The sequence below is a fragment of the Pelmatolapia mariae genome, linkage group LG6, assembly GCF_036321145.2.
Source record: "Pelmatolapia mariae isolate MD_Pm_ZW linkage group LG6, Pm_UMD_F_2, whole genome shotgun sequence".
NCBI classification, from domain to species: Eukaryota; Metazoa; Chordata; class Actinopteri; order Cichliformes; family Cichlidae; genus Pelmatolapia; species Pelmatolapia mariae.
The window spans coordinates 11,131,308-11,156,981 of NC_086232.1; the positions used below are offsets into that span (position 1 = coordinate 11,131,308).

Genomic DNA, 25,674 nt, shown 5'->3' on the forward strand with positions numbered 1-25,674 from the left:
AGGAGAGAGAAGTTTCACCTCACTAACAGCAGGGTCTGCCGAGACAATACCTCAGAGGACTGAAGATCCACAGCAATTAGCCCGTCTCTCCCTTTTTTCCCTTCATCACGCCCATCCCTGCACTTATCTGATTATTCAAATAGCACCCGTGGCTTAAGGATGGATGGCATACATGTTCTCTGGTGATTAGCTTTTTGACCCACAGCCCCGACTGCGGATGCGAGGCTTTTTATAGGCTATGAGTCACCCATCATCTGTAAAAATGTTGATTGCATAATGCAGCACTCCAGTTAAATTGCTAATTCATGCATGAAGATTTCAGGCACAAATAAACATGCATGCAGTTTGTACACTGAGGGGAGAAAAAAAAGCGTCTTCTAACGATTCTTTTATTTTTACTTCTGAGGACTGAGATCCCAGTTCATGAGAGCAACCCTGTGTTTGTATTTAACAAACTCTCATATCCCTGCAGTTAGAAAACACAGATGAGATTAAAATACTAAATTCAGGGAAACTTTGGGGATCTGCAGCAGATTCCACACAGTTTTCGACCCCTTTTAATTCAGCATGCAGGACTTCCTGTGATCTTAATGATGGTCTAATGTGTGAATGCCTGAAAACTAACCAGAGTATGGTTTATTTAAATGACTGGACTCTGGATATTTCCCCTGTAAATGAGACGAAAGCTAAGCAGAGGAGTCTGATAACAATAATAATAATGTTATGCCCTTTTTATTCCCCAAAACACGAAGAAGAGGTCAAAAAGAAGAACAGATAGACAAACAGATGTGGATGAGAAACTTTCCTCTGCCTTTCTTTTTTCTTCGTCGCTGCTGCATGAAGCTCCTTACATCAGCTCTGGGGAGAAGTTCACCCAGGTTTTGTGTCATTTTATTTCCTTTCTGCTCTCTTCTTCGCTCTCTTCCTCCCTCCACATTGCTAATTCACCAGCCCACCGCCTCCCTCTGTCTGCCTGTGACTTTGCTCGTGGCGCTGGAACAGAGCAGAGGAGGAACTTTCAAAGTAGGCCAGGTTGCAGCAGGTAACGCAGAGTCATTCATGCAAACTGGAAGCTTGTGATGAGAATGAGAGGAACAGGACACCCTGGATCAGCCTTGGGCAACGAGAGGCAGAAGGGAAAGAGGTGAAGGGCAGGGGGAAAGAAAAGGAGGAGATGGGATAGTGGAAATCTTTGGGGACGTGGCCCAAAAGAAATGTATAAAATGTGTGTTAAAACGGAGAAAAAAGTGCAATGACAGATGGAAAGAGAGGAAAGAAGGTGGCTGCATTAGTCTCAATTTGGTGTTTACAAATAAGGCACATGGATGCACATTTTTGAAAAATACTTGTACACAAATTAGTTTATTTCATAAAAAAATTGGGGGGTTTTATGAGAAAATGGATTTCAATATTTTAAATACAGATGTTTTAAAGACTGAATTTCTTTTCATTTAAGCAAATTCATCAAAAGCTGAAACTCTGAGATTTGCAAAATTCTCTTTGATTTTGTTTTGTTTCCAAGGAGCCACTTTTCTAACGTGGTCTTTGGCACTCCAGGCTTTCTGAAGATTATTCACAGGGTTTATTTGGACATTGACTGCTTTTTCACATTTGTTTACACGTGACCAACTTGAAATTGTATCTTTAGGAACTTTATTACTAGAAAAATATTGCAAAAATGAATCACTTTTTTCCCATTTCTCCAGGTGAATCTATGAAAAATGCTAAAGGTAACAGTTTGACAGACATACAACGGTATTTTCACACTACACTGTGTAAAAGAAAGAGCTGTCAGTCAAAACCTGCCACATTTCAGCACGTTATGTGGTGAGTCCTTAAAAATATTTGAGAAAACTCCAAGTTGAGGACAAGAGAAGTGGCCGGTCAAAAAAAAGTATTTACAGCAGAGAGCAAACTGACTGGCAAACATGTCCAGATGTACTCTGCGTCTCGCCCTATGGCATCTAGGATAGGCTCCAGATAAGTGGAAGAGAATGGATGGATTGAGTACAGTATCTGAAAGTCATTTTCGTAAGAAAAAGGAAAAATCTAGCAAAGACCTAAAACAGCACCTGAGATGTGCATCTACTGTTCACTGAAGCCTCGTCAGAAACAGGCTCAGTGGAAGAGAAGCTGTGAAGAAGCGCTTTCTAAGAAACCTGGAGAAAATTACACCAAAACCTGGACTGAAAATCAGTGGCAACAAGTCTCACGGAGTGATGAATCCAAATTTGAAATTTTTGGTTTATCTGTCAATATGTACAGAGCAGGTCAGGAGAAAGGTACAACGGTGCTTCTGCAGCCATCTATAAAACATGATGGAGTCTCTGTCATGGTTTGGGGCTGCATTTCAGTCAGTGCTGTTGGGATCTTGTCAGAGATAATTATAAACACAGAAAAGTATCGTCTAATTTGATCCACTATGCAAAGGAGAGGATACGATTGGCACTGGCTTCACTGTTCAGCATGACAATGATCCCAAACACACTGCTGATATAGTATCTTGATAGAGATGCAACAACAGGCAGCCAACATCCAAAGAAAAGCTTTGAATGTCTTTCAAGAAGCCTGGACAACTATTCCTGAAGATTGCCCAAAGAAATGAGAAGATAGCTTTTGCCAAAGAGAGTTCAGGCTGCATTGAAGAATAAAAACATTGACTTTCAAGCTTTACTGCATTTTCATTTATGTTTGCAGATCTCCGCAAAGGGGAACTCCAGGCCTCAAGGCCGGTGTCCTGCAGGTTTTAGATATCACCCAGGGTCAGCACACCTGAATCAAGTGATTTGTTCATTACCAGGCTTCTGGAGAACTTCAAGACATGCTGAGGACTTAATTTAGCCATTTAAATCAGCTGCGTTGGATCAAGGACACATCTAAAACCTGCAGGACACTGGCCCTTGAGGCCCGGAGTCCCCCCGCTCCTAAAGAGTATATGTGTACCTATTTCCTATTTTCCAAGCAAAGTATAAAGAAATTTAAAGAATAAAAAAATTCTTAATTGTTTTTCTAATTCAGGATTGCAGGGCTGAGCCCTATACTAACCATTATAAGGCAAAAGGCAGAGTGCAGACCAGATAGGTCAACAGTTCAGACTGACACATTCACACCCACGGTCAATTTAGAATAATCATTGTGATTTACATGCACGTCTATGGGAGGAATCCATGCACAGAGGCACAAAGAACATGCAAACCCCACACAGAAGGGCCCAGCCCACTGGTGAATATGAATCCAGGACCTTCTTGTATTGAAGGCAGCAACTTCAAATACCACACTGCTGCCCGGGGGTTCAACAATTTATAATAATTAATGGACTTCATTTTCAATCGCACTTATATCGTCATCAAAACCCATGAATCTAGAGAAATGTCAGAACTCAAGGGAAAAGTCCCAAAACCAATACTAATTAGTTGTAATCCTGGGCTCTGTAGAGACACTGCATTATAATCAGATACGATTCTAAAGTCAGGGGTGCACATAAGTGGTCCGCAGGTGCACATTCGCTGTCAAAATAAAAGACGCGCACCAGATAAGAAGTTGCAACGCGCGTTTGTGTACATATAAAAGGCCCTGTTTTTGTCTGCTAGAGTGGGATTTTCACGGCATATTCTGCACCACATCTCTGTGCGTTCATCATTTGTTTGAAGCCAGCTCACCTCCTGCAACCACTTTTCCGAGAATACACGCTTCTTTTGCGGTTCGCACTCCTTCTGACATTTCTTTGGAGGTGGAGGAACACCAAAGTAATTGCTTAAAGGAGCTTGCTTCTTCGACATCTTTAAGAGTTCTAAACAAATGTCTGTCCTCCTCCAGAAAATCTTATGTACGCAAACCCACGTTGCAACTTCTTATCTGGTACACGTCTTTTATTTTGACAGCGAATGCGCACCTGTGGACCACTTATGTGCACCCCTGTCTATAGAGTCAAAATCACTTTATGGGCTTAGAAATATTTCTGAAAATCGTTGTCAGTGAATTTGTCACTGCATCCAAGAAAGCAGCATAAAAGCGCCATAAAAAGAAAGAAAAAAACACGTTAACATGATGTAGAAAATTACTTTGGTACAATTTCATTCATCTTTAGCTAGGACCTGTGTGATCAGCTAGCATATCATTGGTAACACTCGCACACCTGCAAAGACACCATAAATACTAAAATATATACAAGTGTTGGAGAAACATGTGCTGATATATGTATCGGTGTATTTTTCACTGAAGGATTTGCTTATTTCAACGAGACAAAGCTGCATCACGTGTTATCTACATGTACTCCGATAGCATGGCTCAGCAGAAAAAGAGTCTGGGTGCTAAACTGGCCTGCGTGGAGGTCGGACCTGTCACCCACTGAAGACATTTGGTGAATTATGAAATGAAAACAGAGGTTCAGCTGAAATCCTGTCTGGGAAGAATGGGAAACATTTGGAAAACTACAGAGATGGTTTCCTCAGTTCCCAATCAGAGTGTTGTTAAAAGAAGTGAAAGAAGATGTCTTTGAACCAGCTTCTTCTTTTTAAGCCTTCCATCAAACAAAAGGGAAACTTATTATTTTATATTTTCCACTCTCATAAAACCCACTTCCAGATGAACCGAATCAACTTTCTTGGAAATTCCTTGTACTTTATACAATCCAGTACTCTAATAATAGAGTTTAGATGATTTGCAGAGGAAAATTTACACAGAAAGCAAATGTTTTGGAATCAGGGTCACATTAAAGCACTTTAAATGCAGTGTGCATCCCTCTGTGCCCATCTGCTATTGATTGAGATCATAAAGTCAGCAGGAAAGTGTTTACTGAGGTCATACATCAAGTGAGCAATGGGGTCACTTTCCCCACAGAGAATCTTTTTGCAATCAAAGGAGTCACCCTCTTCTGGAAATGATAAAGAAATACATTTGAAAACATTTTTAATCTGTCTTTAAATACAGTTTCTGGTTTGACTTTTCTATAGTGGATTATAAGAACTGTTAATATAGCAACGCTGATGTTGTCACTTCTCTGGTTAAAAGAGTAGAAGTCCCAGTACAAACGCATTGGGACGTGGTTAGAGATCAGTTGTGCAGCCACGATTATGTAGATGTGTAACTGTGATCTTAATGTTTTCTGATTAGGCTGTCAACCTTGCAAGATTTTGGTGCACATAAATGCAATAACGCGTGAAAGAATTTAACTCCTGCGCCACTTTCCGAGTGACCAAGCCCAGAAAAACAAGTGGACGTGTTCACAGTCTAGACCCTACCGCAATGTGAAAACACACTAAGACTGATCTCCAGAATCTGAAGACACACACATGTACACAAAACGCAGTCTTCATTAACTGGCAAAAGGGACAAATCTTTAGATTTATGCTGGATATTTGGTGCCGCATTGAATCCGTTGCTTGGCAGAACAAGCTTTGATCTAAAGGTCTTTTAAGATGAAAATGCCAAACTGGAGTCGGCTGTTGCCTGTGCAGAGAGGGTTCATGAGATGCAGCAACAACAATGCAGTAACAATGCCGTGCTGGTCATGATTAAGGGATTTTCTGTGCCGCTCCTCTCGTCTCTGGCCATCAGTAACCCGAGTGCAGCAGGGACTTGAGGCTGTGGCTGGATGAGAGGAGAGGAGGAGGAGTAGAGTGGAATGTTAAACATGTCCTCTAGACCCCAGAGGAGGAGGAGGAGGGAGGGCGGCCAACATGGCAGGCTGCTTGCTCTGTGCCTCTATGGCTCAGTCTCTATCCCTCTGTATCACTTTCCCTCACTTTCTTCCTCCCACTCTTATCTCTTGTTTGGAGATTTTTTGTCTTTAATTTGGAAACCGTTCATACTTGTCACTCTGTGAGTTGCTCTGGATCGCTCAAATTTTGTTTGTCACTCTTATTGTAATTCAGTCAGTGTACCAGCTGTTATTAGGCATTAGGATTTGCGTCACCAAATGAGGTAATGCTCATTCTATTCTTTCAGAATAATTGAAAGTGCAATACCATAATACCTTGCTGTTCTTTCTGAATGGGTCAGGAAAGTTACATGCCTTAATTTAACAAATCACAATTTTCTTTGCACAGTATTATATTATTAACAGTGGCCTCCGAGGCAAACTTTAACCCAATAGAGATTAGACTGCAGTGATTGTTGTAACATGATTTAAAGAATGGAAATAAACTAAATCGCAGTCACAACCAGATAGCACGTATGTTTGCTGTTACGTTGATGCTGAGCAATTTCAGTTCAATTCAGTTTTATTTCTATATCATCAAATCACAACAACAGTAGTTATATTGTAAGGTAAGGTAAAGACCCTGCAATAATACAGAGAAAAAACAATTATTAGATGACCCCCTATGAGCAAGTACTTGGCAACAGTGAGAAAAAAAAACTCCCTTTAAACAGGAAGAAACGTCCGGATTTCTGTAACTTTGTCACTCAAAGCAACCATGCCCCTAAATGTACACAGCTTTGTTACTTAATACAATTTAAGAATGTCAGCTATATCAAAACATGCATCAGAATTTCTGCAATAATTAATCAAAGTGTGTGTTTTGTGACATAGTTGCAGATAAATGTGAGTTGGCTTTAATACTTACAGAAAACTCACAGTGCAGGCTGAAAAAAAGTAAGTTTTGCTAACAACTTTTTCAAAAGCCACTTTTAGTCAGTCATATTGGAAGTATGGCCGTGACGTGGACCCAGCTAAAGAGAACAGCCCAGAACAGAGTCCGTTGGCGTGGTGTTGTTGCGGACCTATGCTCCCTCAGGAGTCAACAGGAAAATTAACTGATATTGGAAGTGTGGATAATTAGAAGTGCCCCTCAATATTGCTGCTACTATCCACACATTGAGAATCAAAGATCACAGCAGACTAGCGGCATAAGACCCTCAAAGAGGCAAAAAGAACCCGGTGGTAACACAATTGCAAAAACATAAAATCTAGACCAAAAAAAATCGAAAAACTGTGTTTAATAATAAAAAAAAAATAACGATCATGTAACTTTAAAGACACCATGAAGGAAACCACTTTGAAGCATGGAGCATTGTGGTTTGGTGCTGCTTCGTTACCTCAGGGCCTAGATTGTCATAGAAACGGTTAATTAAAGCTCGTATCCAGACATTTTACAGGTGAATGTCAGGGCAGCAGTCCATGACCTGAAGCTTAGGAGAATCTGGTTGATGCAAATATGCAGTGACACAAAGTACACAAGAAAATCAACAACAGAATTTTTGGAAAAAGGAAAAACAGTTGTGTTTTGGAAATGTCAGAGTCCTTACCATAGACACATTTAGATGCACTGGCTTGGAGACAGCTGTTTCATCAAGACTACTGATGGGCAGCTGCAGCTCAGGAGGTAGAGCTGGTTATCTACTAATGCAAAGTTCTGTGGTTCGATCCATGACTACTCCAGTCTGCATATCAAATAGTCCTTAAGCAAGATACTAAACCTTACAATTGCATCCACTGACATGTGAATGTGATAGTTAGGAAGCACCTAACGCCATTAATACACACAAGCTACTCAAGGAAATGCCCTAATCGGGGTTGTCACTGTTGAAGCTGATCCTGTACAGTTATTGTTTCAGTATTGATATGCAGATTACACCGATCAGTCATAACATTATGACCATCTGCTGAATATTGTGTTGGCTCCACTTGATGTCCAAACAGCCTTGACCTGTTGAGGAATGAATTCCATTAGATCCCTGAAGGTGTGCTGTGATACCTGGCACCAAAATGTTAGTAACAGATCCTTTAAATATTGTAAGTTGCGAGGTAGGGCCATGGTCTGCCCAGCACTTCCCGCAGATGCTTGATTGGATTGAGATCTGGGGAAGTTGTAGGCCGAGTCAACACCTCAAACTCGTTGTTCTGCTCCTCAAACCATTCCTGGACCACGTTTGCTTTTTGGCAGGGAGCATTATCCTGCTGGAAGAGGCCACTGCCATCAGGGAATACTGTTTCCATTAAAGGGTGTACAACAAAGGTTTTTAAGCAGCTGGTGTCAAAGGAATGTCCCAATGGATGTCAGGACCCAAGATTTCCCATCAGAACATTGCCCGAAGCATCACACTGCCTCTGCTGGATTCTCTTCTTCCCATAGTGCATCCTGGTGCCACGTGTTCCCCAGGTAAGCAATGCTCATTTAAAAGAAGATGTGATTCATCATTAGGGGTGGCTGTAGCTCAGGTGGTAGAGCGGGTCATCTACTGATCGGAAGGTTGGTGGTTCTGGGGAAAAAAGAAAAACAGGGGAATCCCTGGCTTCCCCAGTCTGCAAATTGCTTTCCGATACATCCATCGGAGTATGAATGTGTGTGTGAATGTTACTTAGAAAGCACTTAGAAAAATGTGCTGGTGTGAATGGGTGAATGTACAAGTTGTGTGCAGCGCTTGAGTGCTCAGAAAGAGTAGAAAAGCGCTATATAAGAACCAGTCCATTTACCATCAGGCCCCCTTCTTCCATTGCTGTTTGATCCAGTTCTAATGCGTGTTAGCACTTTCAGGTGGTCAAGGGTCAGCATGGGCACCCTGACTGGTCGTAGCTATGCAGCCCCATAACAAACTGCGATACTTTGTGTATTCTGGCACTGTTTTAGCAGAACCAGCATAATTTTTTTGGCAGTTTGACATACAGAAGCACGTCTGTTGGATTGGACCACACGAGCCAGCCTTCACTCCACACATCATCAGCGAGCCTTGGGCATCCTCTACCATTACACTGGTTTGTTGGAGTTATTTTCTTGGACCACTTTTGATAGATACTGACCACTGCAGAGCGGGAACAACCCGCAAGAACTGCAGTTTTGGACCCAGTCATCTAACAATTACAATCTGGCCAAGGTAAAACTTGTGCATATCGTTATGTTTGATAATTTTTCCTGCTTCTAACTCATCAACTTTAAGGAGAAAATGATTTCTCGCTCCCTAATATATCCCACCCGCTAACAGGTGCCATGATGAAGAGATAGTCAGTGTTATTCACATCACCTGTCAGCCACATAATGTTATGCCTGGTTGGTGTATAACTATTTGTGTCACTTGTACCAACACATAGACAATCAGGTACATTATGTTTGTCTGTAACTCTAACTTGGATGAACATCAGACCAGATTATGTCAGTAATCGGTTCAGAAATCCTGGTAATACCAACGGTTCAGTCATTTGTTGTTTTTTTCTTCAAACTGTTCCTATGTAGATTGTACAGATTATGAAGCTAAAACCAGCAGCTGGTTTGCTTTGGTAAAAGGCAAAGGTGAAAAAACAACCCAGACTCTCAAACAGCTATGTAACGTGTTGTTTGTTTACTCCATAGTAAATCAGAGGTATAATAATGCAGTGGATTTCCAGAGTAGAACATAAGCTAACGTGCCAGCACTGTTGCATGCATACTAAAGCTGCAGACTTTGACAGGAGCACATACTCTATGGACTGTCTGTGGAGAAAGACAAAAGAAGCATACTGTGCATGTCATCACCCACAAATGGTGCAGGCAGCTGCAGGGGGATCAGCAAGAAGGTAGAGCTTCCCTCATTACATCCAGATCTGACTAGTGCTGCAGTGTATGGCCTTTCAGCGTCTGAAGTTTTGACATTTAATTTGAGAATCCCCAACAGGCAGCTTATTATAATTTCAAAATACTGGAACCGTGTCAAAGACCATTGCTCCAAGTTTCTTCTGCAGTAGTGTGTCTCTGGCATCACCTGAAACATGCTGGATATATGTAGAAATGTATATATAGGTGGAACCATTTGCTACACTGTATATACATTCACACTAATCTTTTAAATGCCTCTTTCAGGCTTTAAACCGGTTACAGCCCTGTTAGAGTGGATTGTTAAATGTTTGTAATTTTTATGCTTGCCAACTCTGATGAAAGGGATTCCACTGTCCTCCCCCCAGATTCTCGGTGTTCTGGGTAGGGGGCTGTAATGTTTTATTGCAGATACATCCTATCTGGAGGATCTACTTCTTTTGATGTAAGCTTCCTGAGTTTACGACCCTTTGGTCAGCAGGAGGTCTACCACACACACACACACACACACACACACACACACATTCCTACTTACATATAGAAGTTCACACATAAACATACAATGCCTTAGAACCATGGGGGCGTTGCTTTGCTGTGTTTTGTGTGAACTGTCTCTCAATAAAAGGCAGCGAGAGGAGGCCGGATTTGGGGTTCATTGTCGTGCTGGACACAGATGTGGCCTCCCTTGCGCAAGTAATCGATCGAACACTGTTGCCTTGTTTTTCTTTCATGGGAATAAGTCCTGGATACAGCGGGGTCTGTGTTTAGACCCAACAAGCCCTTTTAGCTAACGCAGCAGCAAATAACTCTACATATAGAAGGGTCACTATAAAAAGTCTTAATGCACTTACAAATCATGAAATGTTTCATATGGCACTCTGTGAGCTAGCCTTTGCACCACATAGCTCAGCTGTATCCATCTGAAAGTTCAGAATTCATCTCACCTGAGAAAATTCTGGTTAGAAACCAGGATTCATTGACTGCATGGGTGTGTTGGACAGGCTTCTTGCATCAGTTTGTTCTATTTCTCCAGTAAACCACATGGGAAGCCATATTATATGCAGTAAATCACTATGGTAACACTGGAGATGGTTGTGAGGTTCAGTGAAACATTACCTGAGGTCCAGATTAGCAGACAGGTAGAGGGCTATAATGTATATAGCTGTAAATTCTCATGTGCTTTAAACATGCTAGTTATATAAAAATATGCCTTGATGAACCTACAGTATGGTATAAAAATCTTTGGTGACTTCCTACAGGAGTTATTGATTTTCAGAAAACTTGACCTCTGACCTTGACCTTGAGGTCGAGATCACTGAGATTGGAGCTCGTCCGAGAATTTAAGAAGATGCCTCCGTGGTATCAGTTTGTTGACAATCATGGCTGACGGGTAGAAACTCATACCCTGAAGATTCATGGTGGAGGAAATTTTGTGTGTCTGCGTGGATTCTCTCTGGGTACCCTGGTTTTCCCCCACAGGCCAAAGACATGCAGTTGGTATATGACATACTCGTTACATTACTCTCATGTTACTCGGTAAAATATCTGAAGCACACTGTCTTGTAATCACCAATTAACAACAGAAACCTGAGGCTACAACCCCACACACCAACACAAATCCCTAATGAGGACACACATCTCTAAGATCTTTCTCTTAGTAGAATACAAAGCTGACCGCACAAAGCAAAGTTGAAAACCAGCACAAAAGAGCGATCACCACAGTGATTCTGCTTTAGAGACATGAACACGGAGAAAGGGGGGCTGCAGCCCGACTGTTCATCTGCTTGTTATCTGTCGAAGTTCGGGGTCTGGCTGCTGCACTCAGCTTTCTCTCTGGGTTGTCGGCTAGCTTAGCGTTAGCATGTTTGTGCAATTGCATGCAAAGAACCAAAGTTGTGTTAGCAACATACTGCAGTTGTTTCCATCCTGGATGCAGGTTTCAACTTTACCATTTATCTTGTCCTTTGTTGGAATAAAAATAAATGTTCATATCCATGCTCTGGACTGTGTCATTATTTTCCTCTGACATGCGAACTGAAATCAGCTGATTGTCGGGCAAATGCAAGAACCGATAAGCGGGATCGATATGCAGGTAGACTAACAATTCCAAAGAACTGGACTACTGGGAACTGGTTTTCTGCAAGAAGCAGTTCTTGATTCTCATCTCTAGTGTCTGTGTGTTAGCCCTGGGACAGACTGCCAACCTATCTAGGGTGCGCTCCTTTCACCCTACAGCAGCTAGGATTGGCTCCAGCCACCCTGGTGACCCTGAATTAAATAAGCAACAGAAAATGAAAGGATGGATAGATGATGGTTGTTCTGCTGCAAAAATGAACATTTTGAAATGCCCCAAATCAGACGATTAAAGAAGCATATTTACAGCCTTGTGCAAAAAACTAATTTGGCCTTTATTGATAGTTTTCCTCTTCATTACAGTGCACAATGGGAGAGTTTTTATTTTTGTTTTTCTAACTCATCTAACTCATCCATCTGGATAATAGCATTGATTGGCAGGTGTTCGACACTGGCAGCTTTTAGCTAATAGAAGTCTGCTGGGCTTCAACTCTGCTAAATTAGAGTCCATGAACCCCACCTCACTAATGTGTTTGTGCTCTCTGTGCTTTTTGGAGCATTTTATTTATTTTAACGATCTGATATTATGGGCTGCTGTGTGGTACAGCCTGTCCTAAAAGTTGGTGTTTTCAGTTCTGGCAAGTGAGATTGTTTTGTTTTATTCGTTTCTTACATGGCAGTAATTAGCAGATGTGTGTGTCAGTGTATTACACCCCTTAAGTTCACAAACTTTCCAAAGTTAGAAAAAACACAGTACTGCTGATATCATCAGCTTCATCTTAGTGTGCGTCATGATGTTCTGTGTGATGCCTTTTCAATCTAGCATTGAGAAATAATGTCCAATCCAATGAAATCCAAGTGAATCCAAAGATACGGATTCTCTTCGCTTTAATCAGTTAATCAGTTTTGAGATTAAACATCGCCTTTTGAAGAAAATCCTGGCCAAGAAGAGAAGCATCCGTTCCTTCGCCTTCTCAGAGGAACAAAACTCCTGCTGCCTTCAGGCAACACTCAGTTTTTTTTTCTTTCTACGTGTGTTTGTGTGTATATACACACATGAATCTGTGTCTATTTACTAGCAGTACACATGAAAATACCATGTGGATACAGTGCAGCCTATCACAAGAGGGAGACAGTTGCCGTGCTTGTGGAGTCACTAGAGGAGCTGTCCATTTCAGCACCACGATGAGGCAGCAGAAGCCACAGATGTTCCTATTGAAATGTTCCATATTTAGGTGGATAATATAAAACAAACAGGAATGATGCAAAACATTAGATATGTTTACTAAGATTCCACGTACTGCACTGTATTTCCACTTGCTATACGTGGCCTTCAGCCACCTATTTTCAGGAATTCCTCAAAACTATTTGGCCTTTAAAGCTTTCATTACCTGTGTTGAAAAACTCCTTACGTTAGGGTATTTTAAACGTGCGTCTACATATAACATGATGTATATACGAGTGGCTCTGACAGCATTAGAATCACTGTAGTTTCTGCAAGGCGAGGGGATGTGAAACATATGACAGAGTCAGACATACTGACCATGGATCAGTGAGTTTTACAACCTAACCAATCTATTTCTGTAGAAACCATCCAAGCTCTTAACTGCTCGCTCAGGTGTTTTACACACTCTGCTCGCCCCTTTCATCATTTGTGTCTCGTATCTGCCTCTCCCCAGGAAATGAATGAGCACACCAGCTCGCTGGAAAATAATAATAATAACGCACTGATGATGATAATAATGTGACACTTTATTGATTCCTGTCAGATTTTTTTTCTTGCTTCCCCTGCTCATAGAAAAGGCTAGAAGGTGGAGGTCACATCACAGCAGCACTCCTGCAGTAACTAGAGGCTGTTGGGTCTGCAGGACATGAACTTGGTTAAAAAAATAAATAAAAACACACAAACATACGCTGCCTGATGAAATACAGCCACTGTGATGCGACTCAACCACGGGTGTCAAACATGAGGCCCGGGGACCAGAATCAGCCTGCCAAAGACTTCAATCCGGCCCGGATAATATGTAATTACATGTAAATACATATTAGCCACCTAGCTTAAGCTTGTTTAGCGATTAAGGATCCTGGGATGTACTTTGTCTCTTTTTTGCTCACAACCGAACTCTTGGCTTTAATTATCTCCCCCTGCTGGTAACGTGGCTTCTGCATGCGTGTCTAGTTCACGCTATATTTTTTGGTATCTGGGAAGAAACTGTCTGCTTCTCCAGACTGCTCATTATTATTATTATTATTATTATTATTATTATTATTATTATTATTATTATTATTATTATTTTGTTGCTTCATAAAATTTACAACTTACAACTCAAAAATGTTTCATTACATTACCACACGTGCCTATATCTACTTTTTTAAAATCAACTTTCTATCGTTTTATCCTACACCAGCTAATTTTTCTGACCTTTGTTTTAAACTCGTGCTCCTTGGTACACTTTCAGTGTCATGTCCGTTTCATACCGTCAGTAAAGCGCTGGCCTGTCGCCGTTTTACAAATAAAGTTGCCCAACCTTAGAGGAGTGCAAAGAAAAGCTTTCTAGAAACGAGTTGATGGAACATGCACATGTTTTCACACTGCTTCAGACAAATAATAAAGTGATGGCTGTACTGACGTGGGTAAAGGGCATGTTTTTTTCTTCCTTTTTTTGCAGTGCGCTTGTTTTTGCGTAAAGTACTGCTGCTGCTGCTGCGCACGGAACATCCCCCCTCGCTCTCTCGCTTTCTGGTTGTGTCGATTTTTTTTCATCCTGTGCTCCTAACCATCATCCACCCCCTCCTCCTCCTCCTCTTCTTTTTCTCCTCTCTCCACTTCTATCTCGGCGCTGCGAAGAAGGAAACCGAGGGAACCGAGGATTGATGTGTTGCTCGACTTGAAATTTGCCTCTTCCTTTTTTGCGCACACTGCCCACCCCCCACCACCTCCTCACGCCCGACAGCCTTGCCATAAAATAATTGCTGCTTTTTTTCCCCTTTTTTTTTTGATGATTTCCGATCTTTTTTCATGTGATGACAGTAAAAGGCTGTGTGCGTGTGTGTGTGTGTCTGTGTGCCCTCGCTGTTCTCCGGCTGACCGTGATATAACCGTCTAAGGACCGTTTGGATGCGGGAGGCAGAGGCTCTGACGCTCCGGGAAGCTTCGTCCATCCCTCCTTGTCCTCCTCCTGCCTGCGACCGGCTGTGTGACCGGTGATGCTCGGCCTCTCCGCCTGGATGCGCCCCTCTCTCCGCGGTGTGCCGTCGGTACCGCTGCCCGTGTCCCCCTGTAGCAGAATTCCACTGTTGCCGGAGAAAGGTCTAGGGACCACATATGGAAACTGGGGACCAGAATTTTAGGAAAAAGGAAAACTAAGCAGGCTGTCGTTTGATTTGCACAACTTGATGTTGTTCCTCTTCTTCTTCTTTGCTTGATTTTTATTCCTATTATTTGGAGAAAGAGGGGGGCAGGAGGAGGGGGGTTGATCGTCCCTGGTTGGTTTATTTGTTTATTTATTTTTTAATTCTCCATCCTCTCTTCTAAGGAATGGCTGGTTTTTATGGCAGTCATGGCACTGGCTGATATTTGGCAGTATTTATCATTCTGTCCTTGATTTGGAGGTGTGTGTGTGTGTGTGTGTGTGTGTGTGTGGTGGGGGTGGGTGGGTGAAGTGCTTGGTTCTGCTGGTTTGAGTCTGTCCTCTCATTCCTTTTGGTACATTTAGTCCTAATTTCCCTAACATATCCCAGGCCCTGCCTGCCTGTCTGTCTTGCCTGTCTCCCATCAGAATACATGTGCTCTGCCTGATTCATCAGAAGTGCTTGACATGTACCTCCATGATTCACTGATCCACCTGGGTTCACACCGAGCTAGCCATCACTGAATTGTGTCATCGTTAATTAGAGATCTGTGCTTTGCCTTCTTCGGGGAGTGTTTTAAAGAAATCAGGCCGCCAACTGTGTTAGTCTTAACAACACTCCACCCACCCCCCTATGTTTCTTCTTTCCTCTTCAGTATGAATTAATTCACCCTGCGTGCATGCGGGTTCTCGTCCATGCACAGGTGCGTGAAAGTTTAAGTCTGCGAGCAAGTGTGTTGTGTGTGTGTGTGTGTGCGAGAGAGCAGGAGAATGACAGTGTAGGTTGTGTGTGACAGACTCTGTGAGTGGAAAAAATATATATAAATATATATATTTTTCACAAAAAATCAAGCGCTCCCATGCACATCACATCACCGTTGAAGCTGTGAGGATTGTAATACGTGTAACTGTTTGAGTCGGCTCAGAAAGCCTAAATCAGGTCTAAAAACAGCCCTGGAGAAGCTGAGCAGAATCCTCCATCTTCTCCTGATCTGGGCCTTTTTCAGAGTTTGACGTTTAGAGGCCTTCCAACTCAACAAAGTAGGCCTAGATCCCAGACCAGGTCTCTTGTGGGATCTGCTTGAAGCCTGTGTTTTTAGGTCGACTTTTTTTTTTTCTAAAGCAGGGCAACTTACTGCCGTTTGAGGACTCGAACAGCTTCAGAGCTGAGGGTTCTGCTGTCATTGCCAAAGTCTGTTTGACCCCCCCTCACCCCCCTTGCTCTGTTGGGTCAAACAGCAACAAATCCACCTCAGAGCTTCACCCTTCCCTTTATTTTTTCACCCTTTTGAAGACCCCCCCCAAAAACCAACCATACGATTTCCCCCGAGCTCCCCGAACTCCCCCGCCCCCCCAGCCGCCCCCCGCCACCGTCGCCCGCCCGACGCCGCCCACCCCCCGTTTTCCGAGCTGGCGTGGCGACGCAAACTCACAAATATTTACTTCCTGTACATCAAGAGGAAAGGGGGCCCCCCTTTCGTGGAATGCGGCAACATGGGCGTGTTTGACCGCGGGGTTCAGATGCTGCTGACCACGGTGGGGGCCTTCGCTGCCTTCAGCCTCATGACCATCGCCGTGGGGACAGACTACTGGCTGTACTCACGCGGCGTCTGCAAGATCAAGAGCAACAACGAGAACGAGACCAGCAAGAAGAACGAGGAGGTGATGACGCACTCGGGCCTCTGGAGGACCTGCTGCTTGGAAGGTGAGCTGGAGCTGTGCTGTAGAAGTCACACACACACGTATATATACATACACACACACACACACACACACACACACATATATATATATATATATATATATATACACCAACAACACCACGCTTATGCACACAAGCAGATCGATCCCTACATGCCCACACACACATTCACGCAGTCCTGCAGTTGCACTCACATGCCTACACATAGGCTCACATGCCCACACTATTCTGTATGTACTCTGCATCCATTCCCACACTATCTGTCTATCTATCTGTGTGGCATCATTCCCTCTTTGTGTGTTGAAATGAATGCAGCTTCTTCCTGAGCAGTGATTTGGATGGCTTGTCTACCAAATGGTCACATCCTCGTCCGCGGTTTTGGGGCTGCCCTCATGGTCCGTCATGGCCAGTGTGGCCAGAATGTCTTTTTAATTGTCCCAGCAGAGAGCAGCCTGGCCCACTTAGCAAACTGCCACAGCAGGCTCCACATGGCACACACGGTCCAGCCAGGTGTACAGCTAAGTTTATCTCCGCGGCAGGCTGATGAACCCATATTTCTTACTTACGTCTATGTGGGGGGAGCAATTCAGCGATCACAGTAATCCCTCCTGCTCTCCATACTAGTCTTGTAGATGTAGATGGGGAGCGAAATCCAAAATCCTTGCATCACAGAGGGGAAACCAATTTGATGCATCAGCAGGGCTTATTTTAGAGCCGGGGTTATTGGGATTCTACTAAAAAAAAAAAAAAAAGAACAAGAAAAAAAAAAGTCAGTTTTAACTTTTTTGATTGTAAATCTATGGAGGTGCACTGCTGTGTTCAAAATACTGGCTGCAAAGGGATAATAAAAAAAAACCCTGCTATACAGCCGTGTTTGGGAGCAGAGATGGATAGAAAACTGGCATGAATGTGTCTTTGATGTGTGCAGGAAGAGCGGTTTTTGGTGGAGGGAGAGAGAGAGGAAAGCATATGCGAGTTTGCAGTGTGAGTTTGTGATCATACAAAAGGAAAAGCTGTGAAGTGTCTCTGCGTGCGAAAGCGCCTTTGACACATGCACACAAACGCTCGCACTGCAGAGGGTCACGCACACACACGCACACACTTTACATACGGCATTCATGTTCAATCGGTCGTGATCATAAATCACGCAATATCAAGCCCACAGATTCGAGTGACGGAGATTCACTGCATTTGTGGGATTTCTCCCACGATTCAGCGAGGCTGCACGACTGCTCTGTTCAACGTTAGCCCGGATGGGCGTTTAGGAGAAGGAGGGATAGAAAGCAAGACGCTCTGTGTGCAACACGGTGTTCACACGTTGAATCGGTCCTTGAAATCAGCACCTTTGCGATAAATCTGACAGAAAACGACATGTTGCTGAGTCTGGTTTGATGTCATAATCAGCACCTACCTATTACTCATGTATATGTGTGTGTGTGAGACTGTGTGTGTGTGTGAGAGACTGTGTGTGTGTGTGAGAGACTGTGTGTGTGCAACAGTGAGGATGCTGTGACGCGCCGCTCCCTGATTGTGACCTCACGTTGTCACACCGGTCGAGCCATGAAGCCTGATCCTGTCGCACACCTTTATTATTCATCCTCACAGAAATGATTAGAAGACGAGCTTGTTATCAGTAAGTCCTGTAGATTCTGTCCTCATATTTATTACTTTTCAGTTTCATGGCAAAGATAGCAAAGACATGTAGTGAAACTTAAAATGACAACTCCAGCTGCTTCTTTCACTTGATCATCAAATTTTAAATGTTTTTTTTTCCATGACATAACATCATGTTGTATTCTCTTCTTTCTCAGCTCACCTGCTGTTTGACTACATGGCATTAAACTCTGATCTCATACAATAATCTCACCTTATTTTTCCAGAACATCTTAAATTGTCCCTTCATCACTTCTTTCTTTTTTTAAAAAAAAGAAGTTCATAGAGGTGATCCAGTGGCAGATGAAGCTGCAACATCACACACTAATTTTCAAAACTTAATTACATCAGAACATCACTGACATCACTTTTTTTTTTTGCTCAATATTGTTGTATTTCCTAAAAAAATGTATCTTTTAACCAGGTTTTTCCATGTATATATCCTGGACTAACAGCACTACCGTCATTGTTCCTATGTAACAGAAGCTCATGGCACATCTCTCACAAAATTGTCCAGTTCTGGTCAAATCTTAGCGTAGAACTAATCAAAGGAAATACATCATATCTATAGTTTTGTCTAAAATATCAGTTTCAAATATGATTTAATATTTCCTATGTCTCTGAAGCTTTGTAGGACTCCTGGTTGTACACGTATTGACACTGTATGTAGGTGATGAGGTCATGTCTGGCCAGACACCATCATGTCTTGGTCGATCCTTTGACCACGTGCAAGGTAAATGAAAAAAAACCCTCATCTTTCCTTTTTCTCTTTGTAAATGAGCTCATCTAGTCCTGGACAAAAACATGAAGGGCCGTGTTCATGATTAATCAGAGATTTAAATCAAAAGAAGTTTTGCACAGATATTTTTTTAACTTGGGAAAGAACAGGTGGTTTAGTTCCACCACATGTCCCATTAAGCCATGGTAGTAAACCAGCATGCATCATTAATACACCTGCGCTTCCCTTGCTGGGAGGACTCCAAATGTCTGCCATGAGAAAGATTGCAGATAACAGCATAACCTGTGCCCAAGACCTGGAAGATGTAGCACTTTTTTTCGTCTGTCTGTTTTACACGAGTTAAACTACAGTAATAAATGTAACCGTGGTTTTTAATTCGACTTGATTTCAACAGAACACTAGCCCAGGAATAGCACAGTGCTCCCAATAACTGAAACAAACAGTTGCTAATGCTTGCTCATTCAGCGAAACACCAGCCAGGTTATGAAAAGCGCTTAAAGGTCCTATACCACATTCAGAGAATCAGGTCTAGGCTCTTTTTTTAATATTGCAATTTCGCTAGAAACACAATTCAAACGGTTGCAGATAGAAGAGAAGATTTGGGATCATGGTAGCACAAAGCATTCACAGGTCCACAGATGGAAAAATCAGCTTTGAGATTACAAAATGACCAAAATAAGTCCTGGTGTCCTGTGTGAATCTTGGGTGATAAAGGTTTAGAGCACAACAGTGAACCAAACTGAAACCAAACCCCGAGTCACCTCAGTCGCTATATTAAGGTAACAAACTTTCTATAAGCTGTCTATGTAAAAAAAAAAAATACACTTATCAGTGGCAACACAGCCTCAGTTAACCCAAACTGAATTTCCCACTGATGGCTACCTCCATCACCGCTCAGGTGCTAACACATCTGTTGCAAAAAGAAATACACTGGACAACATCTTTGGTTTTCCATGAAAAGTGAAACGTAGTTTCCTTCCAGCATTTATATTTTCACCCTGCAGCCTGAGCACTGTTTTAAATTTTAGCCCAGAAACAAAAGGCAGCGTATTTCACACAACTCTTGTTGCTAGCTTCTCTATTTTAAACAAAAGGCTCATTTTGTGCAGGTGTGATAACAGCTACGAGTGATCGGCCATGTGTCCACGTTATGCAATCATTTTTGAGCGCGGGTCACGGATAACAAATGTTGCACGTAACGCTGGTTGGTTTATGAACGTAGGTACAAAAAAAGGGCCAAAAACAGAAGAACTTGGCACCGAATTTTTAAAAATTGTGTCAAATCAACGACACGTTTGCGCATGTGAACACGGCCACGCCAACTCACTCCATGTGATATGCTTATTTTCCTCGCTAAGTGGCTTTACTTTTCACACTCTAGGCTCGCTCTGTGTCCTTGGCACCAGAGATTTGAAATGGTTAAGAGCAGAGAGGAATCTGAGAGAGATCCAGCTTGCTCTGTTGTGCTTCGCCTTCAGAGCTACAGTTGCTTTATGGCTGTGTGGTGCAGAGAAGAGAATGAGAGGGAGGAGAGGAAGAATTGGGAGGTGTTGAGAAAGAGAAAAACGGAGGTGGTGGAGGGGGGCAAGAGATAGAAAGAGCAGGCAGCCCTGGTTTGCTGTCACACCCCCTCAGGCATCCTGTGCTATCTTTAACACACAGGCCCACGTTCTATCTAACCTATCTTGCCCGCCTTTTAACATAAAACGTCACAGCGTGACAGTGATTTTACATTAATGCTCGGGACGTGATGTAAATGATTTGTAGAAACTACTGAGACTGTTAAAGGTTTTGTCATCACGGTGAAACGCTGGCGTCACAAAAACACCAAAGATCACACGCAGCACTGTCACGTCGAGCTTGTGTTCGTTATTGCAGCTGTGAATATGTTTCTGCTTTAAAGCTCTGCTCTGTATACAGATGGAAAAGTGCCTGTGTCTTTCTGCGTGAGGCAGAAAGGCTCTGTCTCCATATTGGAGTGCATTACGGCGATGACATTAATTATGCTAATAGCCAACAGCTCCGGTAGCTTGATCGTCAACAGAGCCTCTCCACGCTGCCTCTTTATCTAAAGCCACAGATAGTGATATGCCAGGATAGGGGAGTAACTAATTACATGGAATCCAGAATACAAAACTCCAGCTACTGACACAGAAAAAATATGCAGACCAACTCTTTATCTAAAGCCCCAGTAAGTGCATCAGTGGCTGGAGAGCACAAATGGCTTGTAATCAGATTACAGTAGTAATCTGATTGGACAAAAAAAAGTCATGTATCTTTCATATCAAGCACTAGTCAGAGAGTCAGTGCAGGGAGGGACGGCTGACTGCAAAAGAACACCCACTGCTTTATCGGATGCTTCATTACTTGATATGGGGAGCGGGAAATGATGATTACAAACAGATTTACTCCAAAGTCACCTGATAATGTGCGATCTGGGATCTGTAGGCTCCGAGTTCCAAACAGAAATAAATGAAATGATGCAAACTGTTCGACTGACAGGCTGAACTTCCACTGTGGTTACCTCAGTGTTTTCTATACAGTTATTTATGAGTTTATGTTGTCAATTCAGTTTTGTTTATACGGCACCAAATCACCACAGCACTCGCCTCAAGTTATGGGTGTTAGATTTTTTTCAGGCATTATTGTAGATTAGAGCTTTCTGCATATTTTATGATGATATTTAGGGTTATGTTTTCATGTGATGCTGAAATATGAGCTCACAGTATTTGTTTGTGTTGTGGAATGTATAACATAAACTCAGTATATGTACATGGATTGATCCAAATATTGACGGTATCGATACCAATGCTGATATTGTTATCCAATCGCTACTAGAACAATAGAACTGATACTTTGTTTCTATCCTCTATGTTAAATATGTAGCCCACTGAATCTTTTTGTTGGGGTTTTTTTTTGTGTGTGTGTGTGGGGGGGTGTTCAAACATGCACTATGAAACACAGAAGTGAACCCAAAGTGCTCACATTTCATGTCTCCAAAAAAACCCAGGTTCAAAATAGACGAGAAGCTGAAAGGTGTGTTTTATTGTGTTAATTAATTATTGTGGAAAATAAAATAAAAAAGCAGTGATTTAGTGATCGATAAAATGTGTTAAGACTTTGCAAACTGCTGATGATTCATCCCATAAATCATGACACACTGCTTTCCTGCATATAAGCTGTCTTTACAGGTCAGAAATATCAGCATGTGTATTGGTATCTGTATCTGCAACATTGGCACTGTACTCACTTGCAGTATTGCACAGGACTAGTTCTAAAAAATACCTTTGTGTTGAGGCTGCATTCAAATATTAAGTCACTTACTGAGAATTATGCCCTATTGTTGTCATCTCCTTAGCTTAAAATGAACCGAATTACAACACGTCCTTACCCTGTGGTCAGTACATCCAATGTAGTTCACAAGAAATTAATAATCAGGAACCATAAAATGTTGCAAATGTGTAAACCTGTCCCCTCCTACAATAACACAAACTCATGCTAAGGAGAGGAAAGGTTGAAGACGTAGCTGCTTAATAAAATGCTAAAAATCCTAAAAAATGTCTGAAAGAGGAGTGCTGGTGTAAGAAATAAGAACCATTGTTCTGTCTCCATACAGAGGCCTGCAAACAGTCAGCATCCAGCAGCGCTCTGTGGGCGTGCTGCTGTTGATACTGTAATAGAAGTGACTGACAGGTCAAGGCAGCTGTCAAACCACAGCCACCCAACTACTGGAAATTCTTCTCAACAGAGACAACAAAACCTATTTGGAATTATTTTTAGCCTTATAACTTATTTAAAGAAAATGCCCCCCTTTTTTCCCATAATCCCTGTTGAGAACATGAAGACTAAAGCCCTGTACACACCGGACACGGAAAACTTGTGTAAATGTTTAGTGCATTAAAAATACTTTAACTCCTCTGTTCTTATTGCAGCCATTTACAGTGACTTCAAAATTTCATAGGATGAATTGGAGGCATGTTTTTCTGACCAAGCTTGATTTTTCTGAATTTTCACATGTGAATAAACAGATTTGACCAATCAGACCACTGCAATTGGCAACAAGCGCACTCGTAGCTCAAAACGGAGATAGTAAAAACCTTAGACACACAGCTGTACGCTGCTGCAGGTCAATAGGCCCTCTGAAATGATTTCTCTGCCTCTTCAAATGTGATCCAGCTCTCCCAAAAACAGTTCAAACTGCCTCACTGATATCCTGAAATACGTAACAAAGCGGTCTTGATAGCTCAACTATTGGATGAAACCAGGAAATTCTCCCTGCTGCTAAGTGCTCGTGAGATTTCAGTGAAAATTCTGAATTTCAACTGATTTTTCAAGCAGAAACACAAAGATGTTCATGTTTCTCAGAGTTTGTTCCACAAGACGTAAAATACAGAGAGGAGAATATTTAAATCAGATTTACTGGCATTTCCGACACGCGAATTATAGAAAATTTAACCCCCAAAAATGTCGTCGTTTTTTGTGCTAGATATCGAAATAAAAAATCAACCCAACTTTTAAGAACCCAACTCACGCTATTTTGTAAGCTAGTCAGTAAATCTGGCCGAAAAAGCAGCAATTTTGCTTTATGCTGTTTCCTCTCAGTGGTGCACTGGGTGTCACGGTCACCACACAGGAAGAAGGTCCTGGGTTTGAATCCACCAACCAGCTGGGGCCTTTTCTGGGTGGAGTTAGCATATTTTCCCTTTATAGGTCTTTATAGGTGAATGTGTATCTGTCGCTCTGTTAGCCCTGTGACAGACTGGTGACCTTTCCAGGGTGTACACCATCTTTCACCCTGTGACAGAATTAGGAAAGCAGGTATGAAAATGGACGGACGTTCCTTCCTAAGAAGTCAGAGAAAATTGAGATATGCTGCTGCTTTGACAAACTGGCACATCAGTCAAAATTACATGTTTTACTATTATACGACCACATAAAACTTCTTAACCAGCAGTTCAGTTATATTAAACTGGTGACAAGTGTAAAGTATGTGCCACAACAGCCCAGCTGTGCAGATGCTGCTGGTTTGTTCTATGAAGAAAAAAGTAACAAGTAACGTATGGTTACTTTTTTACTTATGACTTATTTATTACAGCAATAAAAGTTGACACAAAAATGTTCTGGGAGTCCTCTCCCAGTGGGGCTGCCATCTTTAGATTAGTCCATGGAAGTCCTGTAGGGCAACCCTGACAGGCGAATCTGGCTATAGGATCTTACAGTAGAATCGGTTGGATTGGGGGAGGAACTTACGGTGCACGAACACATGAATTTTGAGAAAACAGTCTTGAGTTATGCTCCAGGTTGCTCTTCTGACCTAACACAGCTTCTCTGGGCTTGAACATTGCAGCTGTTCTGAAAGCGGTTCAGAGATGCACAAGAAGATGACCTTAAAGGTTATCACTGTGAAATTTAAATCAGGCATGTTTTGGTTTTTTTTTTTTTGTTTTTATGAAACTTTTTGAGCACCAACTACAAGGTTTTTGTTCTTATTGATGAAAACAATAACAGTAAAAATCTGAATGTTTTAGTTTAGCATTTAGCATTAAATCAGTATTTCCCACTTGGACTAATTAATCACAAAGCTTCCTTTCTCGGTGTCTTCTTGAACTGGGCAGTTTAAAAGTAAGGAAGTGATACAGTGATGCATACAAAGGCAGAACAGGCAGAATGAATCTTTAAATCTATATATATCACATATGACAACTTTACTTTTGTGTATATGTGTATTTTACACTTGTGTAAAAGTGCACACAGTACCCTGGAGCAGCCTCCTAATATCCGTGCAGCCATTACTCGTCCCCTCGGACCCCCACACTCCTCCATCCAGCAGCTATCGAGTCTGCTCCAGTTGGATCCGCTCAGCGTGCCTGTCATTCTGGACGGATGGCCCCGTGTCGGTGGTCCAGCTGTGGAGGCAGGCTCCACAGATCCAGCCTGTCGTGGGTTTCCGTGATGGATCTTGCCCCAGGACAGTCTCTCGTTCGTAGGCACAGACCGGAGCTGCCCTGGGGGCCCTAGCCTTGACAGGTGGAGCTCAGCAGGCTCTAAATGTTGCTATTAATCTCCATCACGGCGGGTTTGAGAGCGAGCGAGGTGTGTGTGACAGCAGATATGTTTCTGGGAATGAGGTGTGAGTGTCTGAGAGTGTGCTGCGAGTATGTGTTTGTACCACCGTCAATTTTAGCTTTCATCACACTCAAAATCATTTCGCTGCTCAAGCCATCTGAACCGCCTGAACCTTTAAAAACCCTGCCACGTCAAATAATTTCCATCTATGCAGCACTCGCCTGGACTGACAAAAACACAGGCTGTGCGTTATGTACACCTGTAAGCTTATGTGTGCGGACATGTATGTATCGCAAAGGATTGTTTAAAGACAGTGAGGGACTCTGTCACTGTGAGGCTTCACTGTCTTGTAAGGGTTAGGTTACCATGGAGATAAGCATTTATTTTAGGCTAAAGACCTGATTTTGTATTTTTCTTCAGCACCAGGTCAAAAGAATTTTTTTGAATATTTTTATTGACAGGCTGAAAGTCAAAACACTGACCTGTTTGGTCAAAAACTGGAAGCCTCTGTATTCTCCTCACCTTGTATGTTGCCATTGTGCATACTCTTATACATTCTTGCATAATTACAGTTATTCTGTGGTG

General features: G+C 42.3%; 1 protein-coding gene across 1 annotated transcript in view; it reads left to right on the forward strand.

The window, feature by feature from the left end:
- Window positions 1-16,115: 16,115 nt before the first annotated feature.
- The window catches only part of LOC134628951 (voltage-dependent calcium channel gamma-2 subunit-like), a 68,861-nt gene continuing 59,302 nt past the window's right edge, over window positions 16,116-25,674 (forward strand). The window contains exon 1 of the mRNA XM_063475795.1: window positions 16,116-16,634. Coding sequence (XP_063331865.1) covers window positions 16,424-16,634 — 211 coding nt within the window. The 5' untranslated portion in view covers window positions 16,116-16,423. The remainder of the gene's footprint in view (window positions 16,635-25,674) is intronic.